The sequence below is a fragment of the Hippocampus bargibanti genome, linkage group LG13 (genome assembly GCF_051943395.1).
Source record: "Hippocampus bargibanti isolate YZ-2025 linkage group LG13, ASM5194339v1, whole genome shotgun sequence".
Lineage (NCBI taxonomy): Eukaryota > Metazoa > Chordata > Actinopteri > Syngnathiformes > Syngnathidae > Hippocampus > Hippocampus bargibanti.
In genome coordinates, this window is record NC_142746.1 from 22,162,654 (window position 1) to 22,185,174 (window position 22,521).

The following is a 22,521-nucleotide window of genomic DNA, read 5'->3' on the forward strand; positions in this document are numbered from 1 at the left end:
TTTCCACTGGGGTCTTGACTTGTCCTGCGAGACAAATGTGGAAAAAAAGCATTCCATGATTCATGGTGTTTGTCGCTACAAAGTTATTAAACTTGCATGGTGACAACAACGAGCCTCCTCTTTCAACACAAGTGTTTTTTTCATAGGACGGTAAAAGGGCTGTGCTCTTGTAAAAAAAAAAAATAACATCTTTATTGTATTGCGGCGTAGGAAAAATGCTTTTCATGAAACGTAACAGAAATGTCACCAAAGGCCATGAAGATCACAGACGCTCTAACGCCTTCCATCGAGAAACAATCAATCAATAAATATCAGGTAACATACAGGAGAGCCACTTGTGAGCATTCCAAGTCGCCAAGAGTACTGCATGGGGGGGCGGGGGGGAAGAAAGACTGTAGAAGAACAGCGCATATGCTTCAGACTGGAGGGAATTCAAGCTTTCAAAAAGCCACGAAAAGAATCCAGGGCCAGAAAAAGAGCAAAAAAAAAAAATCAAGTAAAATTTTGAAAAGAGAAGATCCTGGGCCATGTCCTTGTGTGCTCTTGTGTGCTCTTGTGCTTTTGTGCTTTTGTGCTTTTGTCCTTCCTCCTTCATCGGCGCTGTGGACGCGCTCGCTTCAATCAAGCGTACAGTCCATTCAATTGATTAACCAGAAAACTAACAAAAGGCTAAAGCTTCACCTTTTTTCTTCTCTTTCTTTCTTTTTTTATTTCTCTTCAGTTGCCACAGACAAAAATGGCGGAGGTCAGTCAAAACGATGGAAGGCAAAAGCCCTTGAAACTAACCTATTGCCCCCCCCCCTCCCCGCCCGTCCCGACCCCACTTTCTATTTGACAAAATGTGTCTTCATAACATATCTCTGGTATTTGTTTTCTTTGAAATACCCAGATTAAGAATGATACTTACATTTACACCCATTAGTTATTGACTCATTAACTCATTCAATGCCAGACAATATACGAAAATGTATCCACTCTAGTCATTGTCACTCAAATTCAAGGACTTCCAGGAATATTGACTTTTAGGACTACATAAACATTCAATGCAGCGATAGAAACCTTAGACTCTCTCTCTTCTTTCACCAGAAAAAAAAGAGTTAATTCCTAAATTATATGGGTCTGGAGTTATATGAGGTTGAAATGGGGGCAGCTGTACAAAATACAATGCAATGCTTACATATTGGTTTAGCTAGAGCTTTTAACAACAGATGAAGCTGGAACAAAGTGCTAGGATGAAAAAAAGGGGAATGCTGCCCCTCGTGGAAAGGAAAAAACATTTTCATGTCCATAGGTTCTAAACTATTTATTAATATATTAATTAATTTATTAATTCATTAATGTATTTATTTGTCTATATGTTTTTTTATTTCTGTTTCTTTATTTCTTTAATCTTTCTTTCTGTATGTATGTATTTATGTATTTTTGTATGTAAGTATTTATGTATTTTGTATGTATGTATATTTATTTTTATGTATTTGTATTTATTTATTTATTTTATTTATTTAACTTATTTGTTGATTTATTCTTTGGGTGACAAAACATTTTTTTGCTTCTTGCCCATGCAGAGGATGGGCTAGGATGAGCTACGGCTAACCCACTAGCCTAATGAGGATAAGTAGGAAAGAAAATGGATGGCTGCACGGGCTAATCAAGCTAATTAGATGGAAATGAATAGCAATAACCGGAGAGTGATGTCAGGATTGCTAAAATATGAAGCGCACGTAGAAAGGAGGGGGGAAATAAAACAACAAAGTATCTAATATATAATAAATGGAAGCAAAGCCTGATTGGCTTTTGTTGCCGCGCGATAATCCAAAACGACTGAGGCACTTTGACTTGTTGCAAAATAGCCGCGGGCTAGCGGTAATGGGCTCCCGATAGAAGCGTGCGCGCCACTCAAACACGTTGTTGCAGCAACCAAATGGCTGCCACGTACTGACGAGCGAGTGTGACAGGCTTGACAGCTAACAACACAGATGCGCCGCTATCTGCCCAAAATAGACGCCGCGGCGGCAGCATTGTTAAAAGCGCGCTTTTTATACGCGACACCGCTGCCATCTTGGATCAATTTGCCGGCGTGCCTTTCCCAAACACGCCGTGCGTTTTCTGACAAAGACGGGCGGGCTGTCTCAGCCCACCATCAGTCGCATAACGAGACACTTCTATAGATATTATATTGGAATGAACGTGACCGTCACTGTAATTGGATAATTGGAGAGAAAATAGCCATTAAAGTTTCACATAATTATGCAGAATTCCGAGATAGTTCGGTGGGCGAATGTGGGATGGAAAGCAATGTAAAATTAAAAAAATAACATAAACAACTTTGAAAATAATTTAGCTTTCTATCTATTTACTTCCGGGTTGAGTGAACGCTGGCGTGTGTGGCTGCCGCTGCTCACTTACATAAAAACTTATCCTGTGACTGTAAAGTGACCTTGAGAGTTTTGAAAGGCGCTTAGAAATGAAATGGATGATGATGATGATGATGATGATGATTTTGCGGGGGAGGGGTCATTACGTTTGGAAGAACTGATGATGATTGGACTCATCGACAGTGACGCGGCGACCAGTTAGTGCAGTAGTCACAATTAGTTCATTTTTTTACTTTTATTTTATTCATCATATCAACTTGTTCAGCTACAATTTTAGTTTTATGTAGAAATAATTTATGTAAATTATTTAACTAATAAAAAAAATATATATGCTATATATCTAGCTATCTATTTAGCTATGTCGCTATCTATCTTGCTCTCTATCTCGCTAGCGATATAGGTAGCTATCTATCTCGCTAGCGGTCTGTCTAGCTATCTCGCTATCTATCTAGCTAGTTCGCGATCTATCCCGCTAGCGATCTGGCTAACTATCTATCTAGCTATCTATCTTGGTAGCTATCTACCTAGCTACCTAGCTATCTCGCGATCTAGCTATCTAATATAATAATATAAATAGAATTTATTATATAGATAATATATAATAAATAATAAAAAAAACATATAAATAAATTATATATATTTTTTTTCTTTTGTATTATATTATATATTTTTTTATATATAAATATATACATATTTTTTGTTTAATGAAAATACAATTGTAGTTGAAAAAGGTGATAATATATAAATACATAAATTTTTATTTTGTATATATAAAATCTCTAAAATGTACATCTAAATAGATGTTGAAAATTGAAATCTGTCAATGGAGCCCAAGTTTTCCTATTCCAATCAAATCCCAGTTTTCCACTTGACTCAAAGCGAGAAGAATGTCTCCCAAGTCGCTGCTTGTTTATTGAAAATATTTGGACGCTCGCTGTGAAAATTGGGTTGATTGTCGGCGCGTTTGGCTGGCCAAAAGTTCGCCTCCATCTGCTTCTCGCATCTGCTCGCTTACACCAGATTGAAGCGCCGCAATCAGCCAGTGGAGAGCCGTTGAGCTTCGCCTCAAAAATGCGTCTTTGCAAGCGGTCATTGAAGGTCGTCTTGAAAGGACAACCGACACCATTTTTTGATTTTTGTTTCCTAAGTGACATCAGAAAAACGTTTTAGCGCATCTAAAATAGCCAAAACATGCAGGCTGATATTTTTAGTCAAACGTAGAACACCAATAAAAATGACTTCAAGTGTCCCAAAACTGCCCGAAAAGGACCTCGGAATTGGGTAGATTCAGAAAGTCCCGCCCCCTTGTTTGTGACATCACGCCAGGATACTCCTTCACAAACTGCCTCGCTCCAGAATCAAAACAATGGCTTCAGATTCGGAATAAGATGCTTTCTTGTTACTCATCCAGTTATGAATATGATTCAAATAGTTCTGAAGAGGAAAGCATAAATGTTTGGAATCGATTAAAGAAGTCCTTCCGTATCAATTCCAGCCGTCAGGACTCCAATGTGGCGCCCAGAAAATGCACAAGATGGCGCACAAGCTCCGTTGGAAATGGGCTGATTTGTCTGCTGCGAATTTCTGTCAACTAGTATCAAATAGTAGTCTTGGTGCAACACACAACGATTCACCATCGCGTTATTTATGTCGTTTTCCTTCTAATTTCACCATCAACACGGATCACCACGAAGTTTTCAGTAGCCAAAATGCATTGTGTGTCGCTTTGTCGGTCAGGGGCGTTCCCTCTGTGACATCACTTAGGGAATCGTCATCCACTCAAAAACAAGACTTCCTGAATATTCAGCGCTAGTCTTAAAACATAAAATATAGCTATTTGCGCTGGAATTTTTGTAAAATACGCTCAGTAGATGTCATTTGAAGTCATTTTACAAGTTATGGACGCAACCTGTCCGCAGGTGTCGGTTGTCCTTTAATTATTACGAAAAATCCTAAAATAAGATCTTTTTCAATGAATGTTGTCATAATATAACTACAGTGTAAAATAAACGTTATTTGTTTATGTCCGTTCACAATTTAAATCACGTGAAAAATGTCATGCTGAAAATGCCGAGATGTGCTCTGCGTAGTCACTGATTACCCCTTTTCTTTTTTTGTGTCCAACATAATATGTGACAGATGGTGTTTTGGGTGCCGTGTGACATACTTGGGAAGAAAACGCATGAAATTTTAAAGAGATGAGTCCACCCGCCGTCTGAATTCAGTTCTTCAATATTGAGGACAAAGTGTTATTTTTCATCAAACGCGTCGAATATTACAAAAATAAATAAATAATAATAATTCCGGAACAACACCCGAGAAAAACATGAAAATATTGTCCTAAAAATACCTCTGGCAGCATCTTGATGGTTGTTTTTTTTTTAACGAATTTGGGACTGCTGAATCCATTTTTTTTCTCCATCTTAACTTTTTCAGCTACATTTTTAGTAGTAGCTAGTGCTACTACTAAAACTACTACTACTACTATTCCTACTATTACTACTACTACTACTACTAAATCTACTTTCTCCTATTACTACTACTATTACTACATCTACTACTACTTCTTTTACTGTGCCTACTATTACTACTACTACTACTTCTACTAATATTATTACTACTACTCCCACCACAACTACTACTACTAAATCTACTATTTATCCTATTAATACTACTACTACTACTACTACATCTACTACTACGACTACTTTTACTGTTGCTACTATTATTACTCCTACTACTACTATTACTGCATCTATTACTACTACTTTTACTACTACGACTACGACTTCTACTACTACTACTACTACTACTACTACTACTACTACTAATAATAATAATAATAATAATAATAATAATAATAATAATAATAATAATAATAATAATGCTGTTGTTGACTGTGGAGATTCTTTGACAAGGTGGTGATCAAATCCTTGTGGTTTTATCAGGTCTTGCTTGCGTTCCAGTATTTGAATAGCGGGCAACCGTTTTAAATTCTCCCTCAACGCCATCTTTTATACATGCGGTCCACTTGTGAAGTGGACTATAAGTGCTTACATTGGATTCTGACACGCACGCACGCACGCACACACACACTCATTCATTCATGCGCGCGTGCACAGCCGATAATAAAAAGTCATGAGCTGCTATGAGGACATGAATAATAAATGATGGCCATTAATTATATCTCACACAGCGACTCAATCGTCAGCGTGCGCTCGTCCCTCGACGCATCTCGACGACGGCCAATTGAAACATTTGCCCAACTCTTGATTTCAATGACGCCTCTGGATGATGGATATCCTCACACGTGTTCAAATTGCAATTGATGAATTTCATCATCGTTTCGTTGTGGAGGTTAACTCATTCACTGCCATTTACGATTTTATTCGGGAATTGAAAAGTGTGACGTGGAGCGTCATCCGCAAATTTTATTCCCGTTTTCTTTTTTTTTTTTTGCGGGGAGTGCCGATTAAGCGCTGGTCAGACCTCTGGCAATATTTTTCCCTTCCACGAGGGATGGCATGAACCTAAATGTTTGCAATCGATGAAAGAAGTTATTCCGTGTCATTTTGAGGCATCTGGATTCCGATGTAGCGCACAGAAAATGCACAAGATGGCGCCCAAGCTCCGTTGGAAATGGCCTGATTTGTCCGCTGGGAATTTGTGTCAACTAATGCGCTAGTATTTCAGCAAGGCAAGAGAGCGAGAGAGAGAGCGAGATGTCCACTGCACACCTAATGTGTCTTGAAGCAGCGTAATTAGCATCCAACTATTGCTTTTAAATGACAGTCGGCTAATGAACTCCTCGCCGGGGCCGAGCGACAAAAGACAAATGTACTTCATCAATGTAGCGTCATCAGTGGCCGCTGGAGAACTCGCAATAGCAGCAACGTTCGTTCGTTCAGCCCATCCACCGTGTTTCCATTACAAAGGGCCCAAAGGAGCACGCTTGTTGTTTTGAGGACAACAATTTGTTTACGAGCAGAAGCATCAATTTGTAGAGACCACCACCTCACCGACCGACCGATCGATCAATCAATCAATCAATCAATCAATCAATCAATCAATCAATCTAGCTAGCTGTCTATCTATCCCTCCATATATATATATATACAGTAAAGTCTGGTTATATCGATATCGGATATATCGATAGTCCCGGTTGTATCGATACTATTTCTATGCACGCACGGAGAAAATTACATGCAAACAGGGTCGGATATATCGATAGTCCCGGTTATATCGGACTCCCTTGAATATCGACATAACGAGACTTTACTGTATATATATATATATATATATATATATATATATATATATATATATATATATATATATATATATATATATATATATGTGTGTGTATGTGTGTGTGTGCGGCATTGGTTGAAATGACGTGAATACGCTTTGGATGTAGCTTTGCATTTGTATTCCAGCCATATTTGCATTTTTCACAAGGCGCAGGATTGAAAGTGTTGCTCGCGTGAGGGTGTCGACCAATCCCAACGTGGCAGCCTTCACATTAGTGGCTGGCATTAGCGCCGAGTCAGGCCGAACGGTGGCTGGCAGCGCCACTTTGTGTCAGGAACAATATTTGAACGGCAACGTGAAGACGAGGCAGCAAGTAGCAGCTGGATGGGAAGACATCATTTAACGCGCTCGCATCCCCCCCCCCCCATCCCCCCTTTTTCACGTCCCCCTCGTTTGCTCCGCGTGAAAGTTCTGCAAATGCGGTCGGCGGGCCTGCAACGATAAATATTTGAAGCGGACGACTTGGCCTGGTCTCTCCGCATCACTTCACGCCGGCGACGCAAAAAGGAGGCCGAGTGGTATGCGGTGGACAGGTAACCTTTTTCGCGCACCCCCCCTCAAGCTAGCAAGTCATTGCGTGTGTAATTCGGAGAGTGCGTGAAGGGGAATATTTGATGGGGAGCTCAGCACATCACCAACACGCCGATTATTTGTTTTTTTTCTTACCTTATTTTTAAAATCTTCTTTTTTTTCCTTTGGACTTTTCCCATACTTTTAAAATAGATGTATATAAATATATATACATTGATTCTGGAAGACAAGACCACAAAAAAAAGGCAAAAATGTCAATAAATGTGCAAATATATAAATAGATCGATAAAGGAATAATTGATGAAATAAATACATGAACAAATAAATAAATGACTAAATAAATGGATGAACAAATACATAAATAAATATATGCACAAAAAATACACTAATTAATTATGTGAATAAATAAATAAACCAATGAACAATAAATAAATAAAATGTATGTCAAATAAATAAATATGTGAATAAATGAATGACCAAATAAATAAATAAATGGACAATAAATAAATCAACAAAAAAATAAATAAATATATACATACACAAATAAATAAATGACAAAATAAAGAAATGAAAAAAACAAGAAATAAATCAATGAAAAATAAATACATACATACATATATACATACATAGATACATATATAGATACATAAATTATTTGTAAATGGCTGGTGAGCTGAATTTGGGATTATGATGCCAATTGATATTTTTAAATGTGGTTTTTATGTATTTTGATGATGCTCACATACCGTTAAGAAATATCCGAGCGTGGAGAGCTGATTCATGGTGACCAGGATCCCCAAGGTCACGGGCGAGTGACTCGTCCTGTCAGTTGACAGCACGCTTGCCCTTAAAAGAGACTTGATGGCAAATGTGTTCGTCGCGCCGGAACAACTTGACACGTTTCCACGTCTTTGCCGTATCCGCGAGGGGCACTTTTTACGCCAAGCGTCGCTCTGCATCAGAGCGTCGCTCGGGAGGGAATGAGGGACACGGAGGGGTTTGGGGGGGTTTGGGGGGGCTCACCTCTGCCAAAGTGTTCCTGCGACATCGACGGGTAATTGACGAAAGCGCAGGAAGTCAGAGTCGATTGGTGACATGTCGGCAAAGTCCAAATAGGCTATCTACGGTGAAGAGCAAGGGGAATATTAGAAATAGGGAGCGCATGTCGGAACGGCAACGGCAGCAGCGGTACAAAATAGTTTTCCAGATGGAAAGCCCAAAAAAAAAAAGAACATCACTAATTTGTCAATGTTTATTCCATTTCAGCTCATTGCCGAATAAGCCATTTTACTTTTCACAATCAATACAAAAACCGCCTTGCCATTTGAATGCTGACTGACATTAGCCTCGCCCCCTGTTAACTCATTCACTGCCATTCCCGTTTTTTTCTAGAAATGAAAATATTCCCGCGCATAAATAGAGCGGAGAGCGCCATTCCCGAATTTAGTCGGGTTATTGCTGTAATTTTTTTCATTTAAGTGCCGATAAAGCGCTGGCCAGACCTCTGCCAATGTTTTTGCCTTCCACAAGGGGGCAACATTACCCTTTTTCCCATGTCATATATATATATACATACAGTAAAGTCTCGTTATATCGATATTCTATTCTCCTTGCGTTCATAGAAATAGTATCGTAATAAGCAGTACTATCGATATAACAAGACTTTACTGTATATATATAATACACATTTTATCATCATGTTCATTGCGCAATAGGCAAAAATCGGCCACATGGAGAAATGATACGTTTTGTTGTTTGTGCTTTATGATTACAGTAAAGTCTCGTTATATCGATATTCAAGGGAGTCCGAAAAAATATCGATATAACCGGGACTATCGATATAACGAGACTTTACTGTATTTGTTTTTTTTTTCCTTTGAAAATGGCAGCCTTTCCAATTTGAATTGATGAGCCGTCCAGTCCAACTTTCCAGCAACGTGGCCAAATATTTCCTCCTTCCACCGAATCTGTCACACCGGCGGCTTTTACATCACAATTAGCCAAGATTCATCCAACGGCGCCTTTGATATTTACGTCGTGCACATTAAAATCAAATTAGCATTCATCATCGCTAATGAGTTGTACATGTCAGGCTGTTGAGATTTTTGGTGTCGCTAATGACAAACGAAGCCCTATAGACAAAAATACAACAACTAAAAAAAAACTTTCTTGGAAACAAAGGCATAAAAACGTGAGGAAGATGCACACACACACACACACACACACACACACACACACACACACACACACACACACACACACACACACACACACACACACACACACACACACACACACACAGCTGAAACAGATGGATGAGCGCTTCCTCCCAACATGCTAAACTCGGCTTTAGGCTTTAATGAAATCCGACCTCCCTGGAAGCCAACTGGGAAAAATGGAGTGCGTGCGGGTGAGGGGAGGAAATAAATGATTCCCCGTCGTGAGCCAGCAAAGACACCCCTCCACCCTCACCCCAAGCTTTATGTCCATTCGTGATCCCCAAAAAAAGTGATGGTCACTCAAAGAAGCCCACCACGTGTTAATTTAAGTCATATACATAAACATAAACATGCAATAGAGCATTAGACTCTATTCTTTCATTAGGAAAAAAAGTTAAATCCTAAATTATATGGGTCTGGAGTTATAGGAGCTTGAAATGAGGGTGGCTGTCCAAAATACAATACAATACATCCATCGTGGTTTATACGGGGCTTTTACGACAGCTGAAGCTGGAACAAAGCGCTAACATGGAAATAAAGGGAAAGACTGCCTCCTTGTGGAAGGGAAAAACATTGCAAGAGGTCTGACCAGCGCTTTATTGGCACCCAAGCAAACAAATTAAAAAAAGCAACAACAACCCGAGCGAATTCGCGAATGCCGCTCCACGTCATATTTTCAATTCCCGAATAAATTCGAGAATGGCACTGAATGAGTTAATTGAAATATTTTATTATAGAATTAATTTTTCACACCGGCGATGAATTACCTGATTAAGTAATTGGTTGGTTAATTAATAATTTAAATTAAAAACTGTCAACTGTGTGAACAATGCGGCTCTGCTTACCATTTGCCTTGAACATGTTTCTTTGGAGTGCATCTTGAAAGTGGCTCTGGCTCTTCACCCGGCGAGCTCCTGATCACGGGCGGAGCAACTTCAGTCTAGGGGGGGCGGTATCATGTCATGTCATGTCATTCTCATGCTACATGACACTTTGTCAAAATTCAAAATAGTCACAAAGCAGATATTTTTTTTGTCATCAAAAATGTGGGTGTGTCCCGGATACCCGAATATTTAAAAACAAGCCAGAAAAAAAAAGAATTTTTTTCCACAGTTTTCCAGAGTTTATTTCCACAGTGATAGAAGCAGTTTACAGTCTGTACGTGTGGAAGCACTAGAAAGTCTCTTTCCACAATCTGACACCCGCATAATCACACACCCTCACACCCGCGTACGACCTCTCATCTGTGACCGGGATTGCGAGACTGGCTAATTAACATTTTAAATATTGTTTAAAGTGCATCAGGTGAGTCCATTTCTCGCGATATTGCACAGCTAGCGACCGCGCGCGAGTCGGTTAAAAAAATGCTAAAGTATAGCCTGCGTTCTCATTCATTGGTTGATTATCGTTCGCTTTTAATGAAAGTGGGCGTATGCGCGTATCGGACATGCTAATATGCCTTTCAAGCATTCCGTTTCACTTCAAAGTTAGCACGAAAGTCGGGTGAGTCCATTTCTCGCGATATTGCACAGCTAGCGAACGCGCACGAGCGTTCGTAAAAAAATGCTAAGGTATAGCATGCGTTTTCATTCAGTGGTTGATTATCGTTCGCTTTTGATAAATAATAATAATAATCAGAAAACCTTTATTCGTCCCACAATGGGGAAATTTGCAATAATAATCATCATCATCATCATAATCCATTTCATTCATAGCCCGGTGCGCCATATAGTATATAACTCATTTTGTTTTTCTACTTCTTTCTTTCCTTTCCTCTTCCTGTCATAACTTTGCTGCTGTAAAATGTAAATGTCTCCACTTGTGAGACTAATAAAGGTATATCCAATCCAATCCAATAGTGCGCAAAATACTGTTTTTTTTTTAGGAATTTGACCTGAAAATTTTATGGAAAGTCGCACTAAGAAAAAAAACAAATAAAAGCGGTTATTGAAATCCAAGTCCGACACAGCGACGGTATGAAATATTCACCTGTCAATCAAACAACAATCAGAATTGCAACAATCCAGAATGACCAGGCCTTCTCTCTCCTCTATGGGATGTTTATTTTGTACAAAAAAAAAAAAATCTACCCTTGCAGCGACTGCAGTATTTTGTATTTTTTATTTATAAGTTAGGCTGCGTGGGCGCGAGGCTGTCTGGACGAGCAAAAAAAAGTGAGCTTGCGCTACTTTGGAGGAAAGGAAGTTTTTTAGTTGACAACTGAAAATGATCACCGACGCCATCGCTCGGCTAGCGTCGACGCGCCGTCAGCACTTTTGCGCCCACGACACCGAAGAACATACATAAATACATACAAAAAATGCGCTGTGCGTCAATTACTAGCTGTCAAAAAGGATAATAATAATCCATTTCATTTATAAGCGCCTTTGAAAACTCTCAAGGTCACTTTACAGTCACAGGATAAGTTTTTCTGTGGGTGAGCAGCGGCAGCCACACGCGCCAGCGTTCACTCAACCCTGGAAGTAACTCAAATAGATAGAAAGCTAGCTAAGAAATGGCTTGACGGCCGCTGGCGACTCATGCAGGGGAGTCGGAGGTGGGGGGGGGGGGGGCGCCTTTCGTGCCTGTTCTTATTGTATCAGAGTGCGTGGGGGTTTGTTGAGGGTGGGAGGGGGTGCAATCGGGCGGTCTCCGCCGGAGGCGTACAGGGGCGAGAGCGGTCACGCGGGCCCCGACAGTGAAGAGAGCAGAGTCCTTGTCACTAGCTCTTCTTAACACACCGCTGCTCACCATGCGTGGTGGGGACGTGCTAGGGAGCGTTTGACACTACAAAAATAAAATAAAATTAAATAGGGGGTGAAACTGGACTACCCAGAGAAAAGCCACGCAGGCACAGCTTGAACACACAAAATGCTACAGGAGCCAAAGTCGAACCCGTCACCTCTGTATTGCGAAGTGGAAGTGCTAACCATATTTTTTTTTTCTAATTCTGGTTTGAAAATATATGATAAGACCATGTGGTTTTTCTCCGGGTATTACCGCTTCCACACACAATTACGCATGACTTTGAAAAACGACACATTATGGGCCTAATGTTGGCGGAAGTGCGAACCATACGCTTTTTTCCAATTGCTGTTTGAAAACATTTGATCAGCCTACGTGGCTTTTCTCCGGGTATTCCCGTTTCCACCTACATTCCCAAATAATGCATGAATTTGAAAATTGACACATAATGGGTCTAACGTTGGCCCAAGTGCTAACCATACATTTTTTTCCCAATTCTTGTTTGAAAACATCTGATCGGCCCAGGTAGCTTTTCTCCGGGTATTCCCATTTCCGCCTACATTCCCAAATAATGCATGAATTTGAAAAATGACACATAATGGGTCGAACATTGGCCGAAGTAGTGCTAACCATACGTTTTTTTTTTTCCTAATTTTTGTTTGAAAACATCTGACCCGCCTAGGTGGCTTTTCTCCAGGTATTCCCATTTCTACCTACATTCCCAAAATATGCATGAATTTGGAAACATGACACATAATGGTTCTAACGTTGACATTATTATAAATATTTGGAGTCAATGTGTTACGTTCAGAAGTATTGATCATGAATTAAAAGCCGAGAATTAGCGCTCGGGTACTCGGTTTTCAAAAAGGCACACACCCGAACAAGTTCCGATATCTTTTTTTTTTTTTTTTTGCAAGACAGCTTCGTCTCTCACACCTCAACCACCTTTTCAGCCGTGACTCACTTTCTGCGACGCAAGTTGTTTCGAAGCTCCCACCCTCCAACCTCCCGGGGGACCCTTCAACGACACTGTAAAGGTCGCGTCTGCGCCACCTTGGAAACGGTGCGCGCCGCCGTGGCTTCGGACCGCAGGGTGCGGCCGCCGAAGGGCGAACAATATCGTGTCGTCGCGAACTGAGCAGGTGTGACAGACAGCAGAAGGGTCGAAAAGTGATTTTTGCAGATGGGACAATGGCGGGGGGGAGGATTTGTGCTTTGGGCATTCACATCATTTCATTTTTTGTTTTTTGTAATGTTCCAGACTAACACAAGAAGGCGCCAAAGCCCGGGCTAACATTTCATTTGTAAGCGAATTAGAGTTTTGTAAGGCGCTCCGAAATGAAATGTATTATTATTATTATTATTATTATTATTATTATTATTATTATCATTATTACTTACCTCAAACCAAAATGGACGACTTCGCATGACAATTGCTATGTTCTTTGTCGCTCATCTCTGCAAATACGCTTATTATTTCCATGACATCATCAAATAAATAAATACACGTGTATGTTATTCATATTTACCGAATATTTTAGTACTTACAAGCTATAATTAATTTTTTTTGAACGGAATAAATACATTGATGATACCACCAAAGAAGAGTGTCACCCATTGCCCACCACCGTGGGATCCAAAAAGTAGCCAGACTTACAGACTGCCGCCTTGACTTGTTTGGCTACATATTCGACAGATTCAGCCTCTTCTTTCTATTTTGGTTCCACGTGCAGGGTGTGACGTTCTCTCCGGGGAGGGGGGGAACCTTTGGAACCCGAAGCGCCGATGAGCGATCGCCGATTAGCGTTAGCATCGCCGTGAGGGTTCCGAGATCCCAGACACTGAATGCATAGGCGGCGACTCAGCTGGTAGAAGGTCCGACAGGGGTGGACACGTCTGACAAGAGGAACGTCAAAATAAGCCCTCGGAGTTCCTCGACGGGTCACCGCGGTCCTCGGTGGGGCGAGTTTTTACAGGTTTTGCCGGGCGGAAACGCTCGCTGAGGTTGAAAGGTAGCTGAAGCTGCAGGAAAGAGCAAAGAAAAATCCAAAAAGGATTAAAAAAATGAAGATAAAATAGTGCTGAAACTTGGAGATGTCTTATGATGCTGCTCCAGAAATGATTTTTGTTTTTGTTTGATGTGGCGCTGCCATGTGAATATATTTTCTTTAAAGCTGCAAAAAGGAAATATAGCATCAAAAAATGTCTGTTTCCGTTGACTTGTTTATTTGCTCCAAACATGGCCGTGTGTGTGTTTACCCTGCCAGTCATCAACCTATTCCTGGAACGGGAGAGACACAGTCATAGAAGAAGAAGTCCTGATTCAGCACGCTGGGGAATCGTTTGAGGGGGTGAGGTAACCTTGACGGGTTATCTGAGTCCCAACTTTTATTTTGAAAAATGAAAAATGACCAGATGACATCCGTCTATGACTTACTCTTGACGCATGTCAAAACGCTTTCTCGGTCACGTGATACATACTACATGCTAGAATTAGCCCGCCGTAAGCTAGCAAAATGAGTAAAAAAAAAATAAACGTCTTTGGAAATTTGTGTATAAAAATACACAATGGATTCGCGTTTATTATTCTATTTAAAAGAAAGGAAGAAAAAAACGGTTTCCATGCCTGTCGTATCACACTCGGTCACAAGCAGTTTGGGCATTTGACAATTCTCCCAAAATGGCTGCTTCGAACCAAAATGTGTGACAATAGCTACCGATGGCCACTGGTGAAACCGCTCGCACTCACCTCTACCCTCCTTCCCCTCTTGACATTTCATTAAAATAGTGCAAAGATGGGAGATTGTGTGCTTGGTCAGGCTTGTTGCCTTCCGTTTCGATGCGCCATGGTTTACGCTTACGCGCCAGCTCTGGATGTCCGAGACCGCAGCACCATCTCCTGGTAGACCACCACGCATCCATTTCAAGAAACAAAATACAATACAATAAAGTCTGCTTCTCCTCATTTGCATTTCATTGCATTTCTGCAGCGCAGGGCAGCAAATTGCGCTTGGATAATAATAATAATAATAATTATTATTATTATTATAATAAATTTCATTTCTAAGCGCCTTTCGAAACTCTCAAGGTCATTTTTCAGTCACAGGATGAGTTTTTCTGTGGGTGAGCAGCGGCAGCCACACGCGCCAGCGTTCGTTCACTCAACCTGGAAGTCACTCAAATAGATAGAAGGCTAGCTAGCTAATAGATAGCCAATGGATAGCTAATAGATAGCCCGGTAAAACAAACTGAGTTCAGGGCTGCCGTTTACAAAAAGAGAAAGGCCTTAAAGGCTTTAAAAAAATATTCTGTGAAAAAATAAAAAAATAAGTAAATAAATACATAAATAAATAAAAATACACATTAATAAATAAAAATAAATGTATACATGAATACAAAATAAATGAATACATAAATACATAATTAAATAAATAGGCATTATCAAAGTGGTGAACACACAGAAATGAAGAACAAAACCCCATCGGGGGGGAGATTATTTGAAATCAATTCAAAGCACCGTAATGGGGGGATTCCTCTGTTTCATTTTTCTTTTATGCCATGACTTATTTTACTGTAATTATGCTATTAGGTTATAGTGACAGACAATATTTTAATTTGGTTGTAAACTGAGAACCCCCCCCCCCTTTTGTTTTTCTCCCCCCAGATTACAAATTAAGAGTACAAAGCGGTCCCGACGGCATCCACACCACCACGAGAAGACACCAAAATAGATCCTGAACTGAAACGCTCCCGTTGGAAGCCAAGTAAAGGCATGCAGATGGGGGGGCGGGGGGGGGAGGGGGGTCATGCGTCACGATAATGGCCGCCGTTGTAGAAAAAGAGATGTTGTACTGTACCATGCCCGGTCAGTGAAGTACTGCACTAGGTGCTCCACTCCTTTGCCACAGTCATTATGGGCCCGGTTAAGAGGGGGAAGATGAGCAGAGGAGGCGTTAGAAGATGAAGGAGCTCAAGCAGAGAGAAGAGAGAGGAAATGGAGGAAGAGGGACGGTGGACGGGACGGTGGACAGAGACTCGTTGCGGGTGGAAGAAATTCAAGAAGATCGACTTTTTTTGCGTTAAAGTCAACGTACTGTGCCAATGGACTATTCTCAAAGTGGATTTTAGTGGCTGTCCTTGTGATTTTTGCCTTGTACGGAACAAAACAATCAACGAGCAGGGGGTCGTCACACAATGATAGCGTGATAGTTAAATCTGATAAATAAATAAACAAACAAATAAATAAATAAAATACATAAATAAATGAATAAATAAATAAATAAATAACTGAAGCAGTTAGTAAATGAAAATATTGAAATAAATAGAGGTTACTAAATAAAAAACGAATACATAAATACCTGACTAAATAAATTATTAAGTAAATTGATAAATAAATAAATACATCTATAAATAAATAAATAAGCGGTTAGTAAATAAAAAATAGAAAGAAATAGAGGTTACTAAATAAAAAACTAATACATATATACCTGACTAAATAAATTATTGAATACATTGCTAAATAAATTGATAGTTAAATAAATAAATAAATGCATAAATAAATAGGTTGGTAAATAAAAAACTACTAAATAAATACCTGAATAAATAAAATATTAAATAAAGTAAATAAAAATGAATAAATATTTAAATATATAATAAATATTTAAATAAATAAGTAAGTAAATAAAAAAATGAATGAATAAATAAATAAATAAATAAATAAATACATACATGTACATAAATGCTAGATAAATAAATATATAAATATATTTATTTATAAATATATAAATATATTTATTTATAAATATAAATATATAAATAAATAAATACATTGATAAATAAACAGTAAATACATACATGCATACATGAATAAATGGGTGCATAAATAGCTAGCTAGATAGCTAGGTAAATAAACAAACAAACAAACAAACAAACAAATAAATAAATAAATGAATGAATGAATGAATGGATGGATATATGAATAGATAAATAAAGAAATAAATCAACAGATAAATGGGTGGATGAAGTGTATTGGTGACTCACTCTGTCTGCGCTGGGGCATACCGGAACAGGTCAATGCGTGGGGAGGCGCCTGCCAAGCTGGCGGCGAGGCGATGGGCGGCACACCCTACAAAGACACAACAAAAAGGCATGACGAACCGCAACACATACGGCCCAATATCAAAGTGTCAAAAAAAAAAAAAAACATTTCCGACAACAAGGCGAAATATTGCCGCTGGGGTCCACAGGTGTGTGTGACACCTGCCAACCTGACAGCTGACGTGACAGCTTTTGAGCCTTTGTCTTTGTCTTTCGACTGCGTGCGGGCGGGCGGCGAGTCACTTGAATCCCGCGGGAGATTTTTCTTTTGCCGCAGATGAAAGATGAAAGATGAAATCAGCCATGTTTTCAGGAAAAGGTTGTCGTTGGTATCTCCCCCCCCAAAAAAATATAATAATAATAAAACATTCCTGTGGGTGAGCAGCGGCAGCCACACTCAACCAGGAAGTAACTCAAATAGATAGCAAGCTAGCTAGGTAGCGAATAGATAGTGAATAGTGCCTTTCCGGCAGCTCCTGTATTTTGTTTTTCTACTTTCATTCCTTTCATCACTTCGCTGCTGGGAAATGTCAATTTCTCCACTGCGAGACTAATAAAGGCAAATGCAATCCAATCCAAATCCAATAGCTATTAGCTAGCGAATAGATGGCCATTAGCTAGCCAATAGATAGCTATTAGCTAGCGAATAGACAGCTATTAGCCAGCGAATAGATAGCTAATAGCTAGGGAATAGATAGTTAATAGCTAGCTAGCTATATAGCTAATAAATACAGTAGCTAGCTAATAAATAATTACGTTTTTTTGTCATGAAAAAAACAATTTACTAATTAACTCATTTGCTGCCATTTACCAAATTTATTCGGGAATTGAGGGTTTTTTTCGGGTTTTGGTTTTTGTTGCGGTGGGGATGCCAATAAAGCGCTGGTCAGACCTGTGGCAATGTTAAAATGATTTAAAAAAAAACATTTCTTAAAAAAATAAAATAATGTTCACTAATTAATTAACTATTTCACTGCCAGACGATGTGCAAAAATGTGTTATTTTCACTCAAATTTCAGTACCCACAGAATATTGAGTTTTAGGACTACATCAACATTTGATTCAGTGTAAGAAACCTTAGACTCTCTAATTTCATAAGAAAAAAAAGAGTTAATTCCCAAGTTATATGGGTCTGGAGTTATCGGAGATTGAAATGGGGGCGGCTGTACAAAATACAATTAAAAATACAAACATATTGATTGATATAGCACTTTAACAACAGCTTAAGCTGCAACAAAGCGCTAACACGGAAAAAAAGGCAAATGCTGCCTCCTCGTGGAAGGGGAAAAACATTGCCGGAGGTCTGACCAGGGCTGTATCTGCACCCCTTGCTAGAAAAAAAAAAAAAAAATCTGAACAAATTCGGGAATGGCGTTCCTCGTCACACTTTAATTCCCGAATAAATTTGGGAATGGCAGCGAATGAGTGAATATCCAGTCGCGAAACAGGTCAGGTTTGTCCCACTCACTCGTGGAAGCTGTTGAAGTGAAGTGGCGGTAAAGAACTCCCCTTCTTTGGCTGCGATCTTACATCAATTTGGGGTGGGGGGTGGGGTATAAACCCCCTCCTGCGTGAAAGACTGTGTATGCGTGTCACCGCATGACTGCCGGCGAATGAGTCACGGCAGAGATTTCACAGGGGTTCTTTCAACATCCTCCCACTCATCACTAACTCGTTTCAAGTGCGTTGAACCGACCGCGACTTTCCCTTTTTTTGGGGAGCGAGCGTGTCATGGCGACATCAAGCTTATTGAAAGATCAGGAGAAGTATGATGAAATGAAAACAAGGGATATGTGTGAGAGGAGAATGAATTTCAAAGCAATCCAACGCCGCCGACTGGGTGGCCTTTGTTCGATTGTGTGTTTGGTACAATCGCCCCCCCCCAAAAAAAAAAATCTTTTGAAAAATATGATTCACACGCAATTGGATTTAACTCCAGTCAAACTTCGGTTTGTGATAGATAGAGATTAGACAGAAGAAGAAGTGATCAGATTTCAAAGTTTCATGCTGTTGTATGCTTAGTCAACACTTGTGACTCAAGACACAATTGAAGCACAGACGACCTGGGGTCAATCTGAGGTCAACAGACACAGCTTGTTAAACTGTCATCTTCATCTAGGAGATCTGTCCTTGCACAGAATTTAGGACTTGGGATACTCCTTTATCACCAAAGTTATTTACGACTTGAACATCATGCACAGGGAAAGCGCATTACAAAATACAATACAATACAAATTCCCGAATAAATTCGGGAATTTGCTTTTTTTCCTGGTTTTTCTTAGGGGGGGGGGGGGGGTGCCGCTAAAGTGCTGGCCAGACCTCTGGCAATGTTCCATGAGAGTGCAGCATTTGCCTTTTGTTCATGTAATAATAATAATAATAATAATAATAATAATAATAATAATAATACATTAAATTTCCAAGCACCTTTAAAAATTCTCAAGGACATATTCGCGCCAGCGTTCACTCTACCCAGATGTAACACAGCAGCAAAGTTATGAAATAGATAGCAAATAGATAGCCAGCTAGGTAGCCAGCCAGATAGCGTTATATAAATCAATATGTATGTATCTGTTGGCTGTCTAATAGCTAGCTAGCTTTTTATTTGAGTTATTCCGGGTTGAGTGAACGCTGGCGCATGTGGCTGCCACTGCTCACCCACACAAAAACTGATCCAGTGACTATAAAGTGATCTTGAAAATTTTGAAAGGCGCTTACGAATGAAATGTATTATTATTATTGTATTGTACATGGTACAAGCCTAGATAACTCCAGACCCATATAACTTCGGAATTAACTCTTTTCTTTCTGATGAAAGAAGAAAGTCGAAGGTTTCTTACACTGAATGTTTATGTAGTCCTAAAACTCAATATTTTGTGGGTTCTGCAATATGAGTGAAAATGACAAAAACCCTGGCACTGGAGTGGACACATTTTAACACATCTTCTGGCAGTGAATGAGTTAAGGTGCAGTTAGCGCGGTGGTCGTACGAGCCCACACCGCACATTTTTTTTTCTTTCAAATAGTTGAATATGGGAGTGAAAAATCACGCAAGCACAGTGAAAACAAGCCACCTCCCGACATTTTAATCTAGCGCCAAATATCAACATCGGAGGTAGTAAAAAAATAAATAAAAAAATCATTCCAAGATGCTGACCTTTGCCATGACAATGTTCCTTAGCTAATCCAATTCGGCTTAGCACTCAATAACACCACCGGAAGGCACCAGGGGCCACTCCAGCAACGTGATATGGCGCCACTTTAAATGTCAGCGCAAGAAAAATCAACACAAAGTGCACTTGGCCCTTCAGTACGGTACAGTATATGTTTGACGGGAAAAAAAAGATGACATCTTTTAAGTCAGAAGAAGAATTTCATATATCCCAAAGTCAAGAATTATTCAGCGCGAGTCATTTCAGGACAGCAAAAAAGATGCACTGGCAAAAGCTTTTGGCTGTCGTTGAGACGTACAGTGATAACTCGGCTTACGAACGATTTAGCTAACGAACTTTCCGCTTTACGAACGTTACATTGGCGAGAATATAATCTTGGCATACGAACTAGTTTGCGCCACAATGAGTGATGTGTGGTTCGCGAACGAGTCGGTTCTTGGAGCTCCTAACAAGGAGCTGGAAACGGCAGCCAAATTTTTTTTGGCCTCTATTCCCCGTCTTCGGTTAAAGCCGCACGTGATTGGTCAAGATCACGGGGAGGGGACACACGCAGCGGTCAGCGGGGGGAGGGGTTACAGAAACAGAAAGTTTTTTTGTTTATTATGTTTTTGTGTAGTTATTTGTTTATTATGTTAATTATTTATTTATTATTTTATATTTTTATAATTATTTATTTAAATAAACTGAATCACTTTACCACAAGTTATAATCATAATCATAATAATAATAATAATAACAACAATACATTTCATTTATAAGCGCGGTTCAAAACTCTCAAGGACACTTTTCTGCGGGTGAGCAGCGGCAACCACACGCCATAGTCTTGCTCCCTGTTTCATCCATGATCACGAATGCATGACTACAGCGCAGGATGTATATATAGCTCGTTATCGAACAATCCCGGCCGGGGTGGCTTCTCTGCTGATCTTCCCGTCTGCCTTTTTTCGCACATTCATCTCCTCCATATTTATTCCACGCTCGGCGGCGGCGATTAAACGGCGAGGCCGAGTGACAAGACGGCTGACAAGCTCATAAAGCGTCCTCCGCTGGGAGGTCAGAGTTTTGGGCGTGCGGCCCAAAAATAAATAAATAAATACATTTAAAAAAACAAGTGGATGACTGACTCAGCAAAGTGAGGTCAGATGATGCCTGTTTGTGGCGTACATTTACGAGTGTGTAAGATCTCAGTCGTACAGGAGCGGTCCATCGATGAAAAGGTTTCTTCAGCCGTCATCTGTACAAATTTGAAGGTGTCGGACGTTTCGCATCTTATCCAAGATGTTTCTTCAGCGAACTATAGTCTTACCGGTAGTATCGGCCCTATATATATATCCCTACTGTGTATGTCCCTACAGTAAAGAAGAAACCATCGGTGAAAAGGTTTCTTCAGCCGTCATCTGTACAAATTTGAAGGTGTCGGACGTTTCGCTTCTTATCCAAGATGCTTCTTCAGCGAACTAAAGTCTTACTGGTAGTATCGGCCCTATATATAGTATCAGCCCTATATATATATATACCCTACTAAGAAGCGAAACGTCCGACACCTTCAAATTTGTACAGATGACGGCTGAAGAAACCTTTTCATCGATGTACATTTACGAGATATAGAAAAAATGTAAATAATAATAATTAGGGGATGTACTGGGTCTGGATAGGTGGACTCACAGAGTGACTGGGGGGTCTCCAGTGGGTCTGGGTGGCCTTGTCACATGGGCGTTGCGGTCGCTTGTCACCCGGCTGTCGAAGTAACGAAGGCGCCCTCTGTTGTTGACATCGGCATCGCGCCTGACGTTCTCGGGCGAGCTGGGAAAAAAAAGGGCACAGGGTGAGGATTTGTCGGGTTACGACTATGAATGTGGAGTCATATTTTGAATCGCAAGCTACGACGTCAAAATATGAATTTGTTGCTGGGGGCGAAACTGTCAAACATGAAAAATGCCAAATTTGTGCAAGTGACAATAGTTGACAAGTACAGTATTTGTTCTCCAAACCCAGGCCCGTTTATTGTTATTACTTGGTCTTATTTTTTTTAAGCCTAACAGCAGCTTAGTCGTCGACTCCCGACTG

At 40.0% G+C, this 22,521-nt stretch overlaps 1 protein-coding gene across 5 annotated transcripts in view; it reads right to left on the bottom strand.

Annotated features, from left to right (window-relative positions):
* Nucleotides 1-11,509: 11,509 nt before the first annotated feature.
* The window catches only part of ccser2a (coiled-coil serine rich protein 2a), a 30,086-nt gene continuing 19,074 nt past the window's right edge, over nucleotides 11,510-22,521 (bottom strand). Inside the window, exons 9-13 of one of the 5 annotated variants that reach the window (XM_089012285.1) lie at nucleotides 22,120-22,257; nucleotides 17,225-17,309; nucleotides 16,042-16,081; nucleotides 14,159-14,206; nucleotides 11,510-14,080 (exon numbers count right to left, since the gene is read on the bottom strand). In XM_089012285.1, coding sequence (XP_088868411.1) covers nucleotides 13,897-14,080; nucleotides 14,159-14,206; nucleotides 16,042-16,081; nucleotides 17,225-17,309; nucleotides 22,120-22,257 — 495 coding nt within the window. In that variant the 3' untranslated portion in view covers nucleotides 11,510-13,896. Of the gene's footprint in view, nucleotides 14,207-16,041; nucleotides 16,082-17,224; nucleotides 17,310-22,095; nucleotides 22,258-22,521 lie in introns of all 5 variants that reach the window. The other 4 variants (XM_089012284.1, XM_089012288.1, XM_089012286.1 and 1 more) reach the window with 4 other exon arrangements.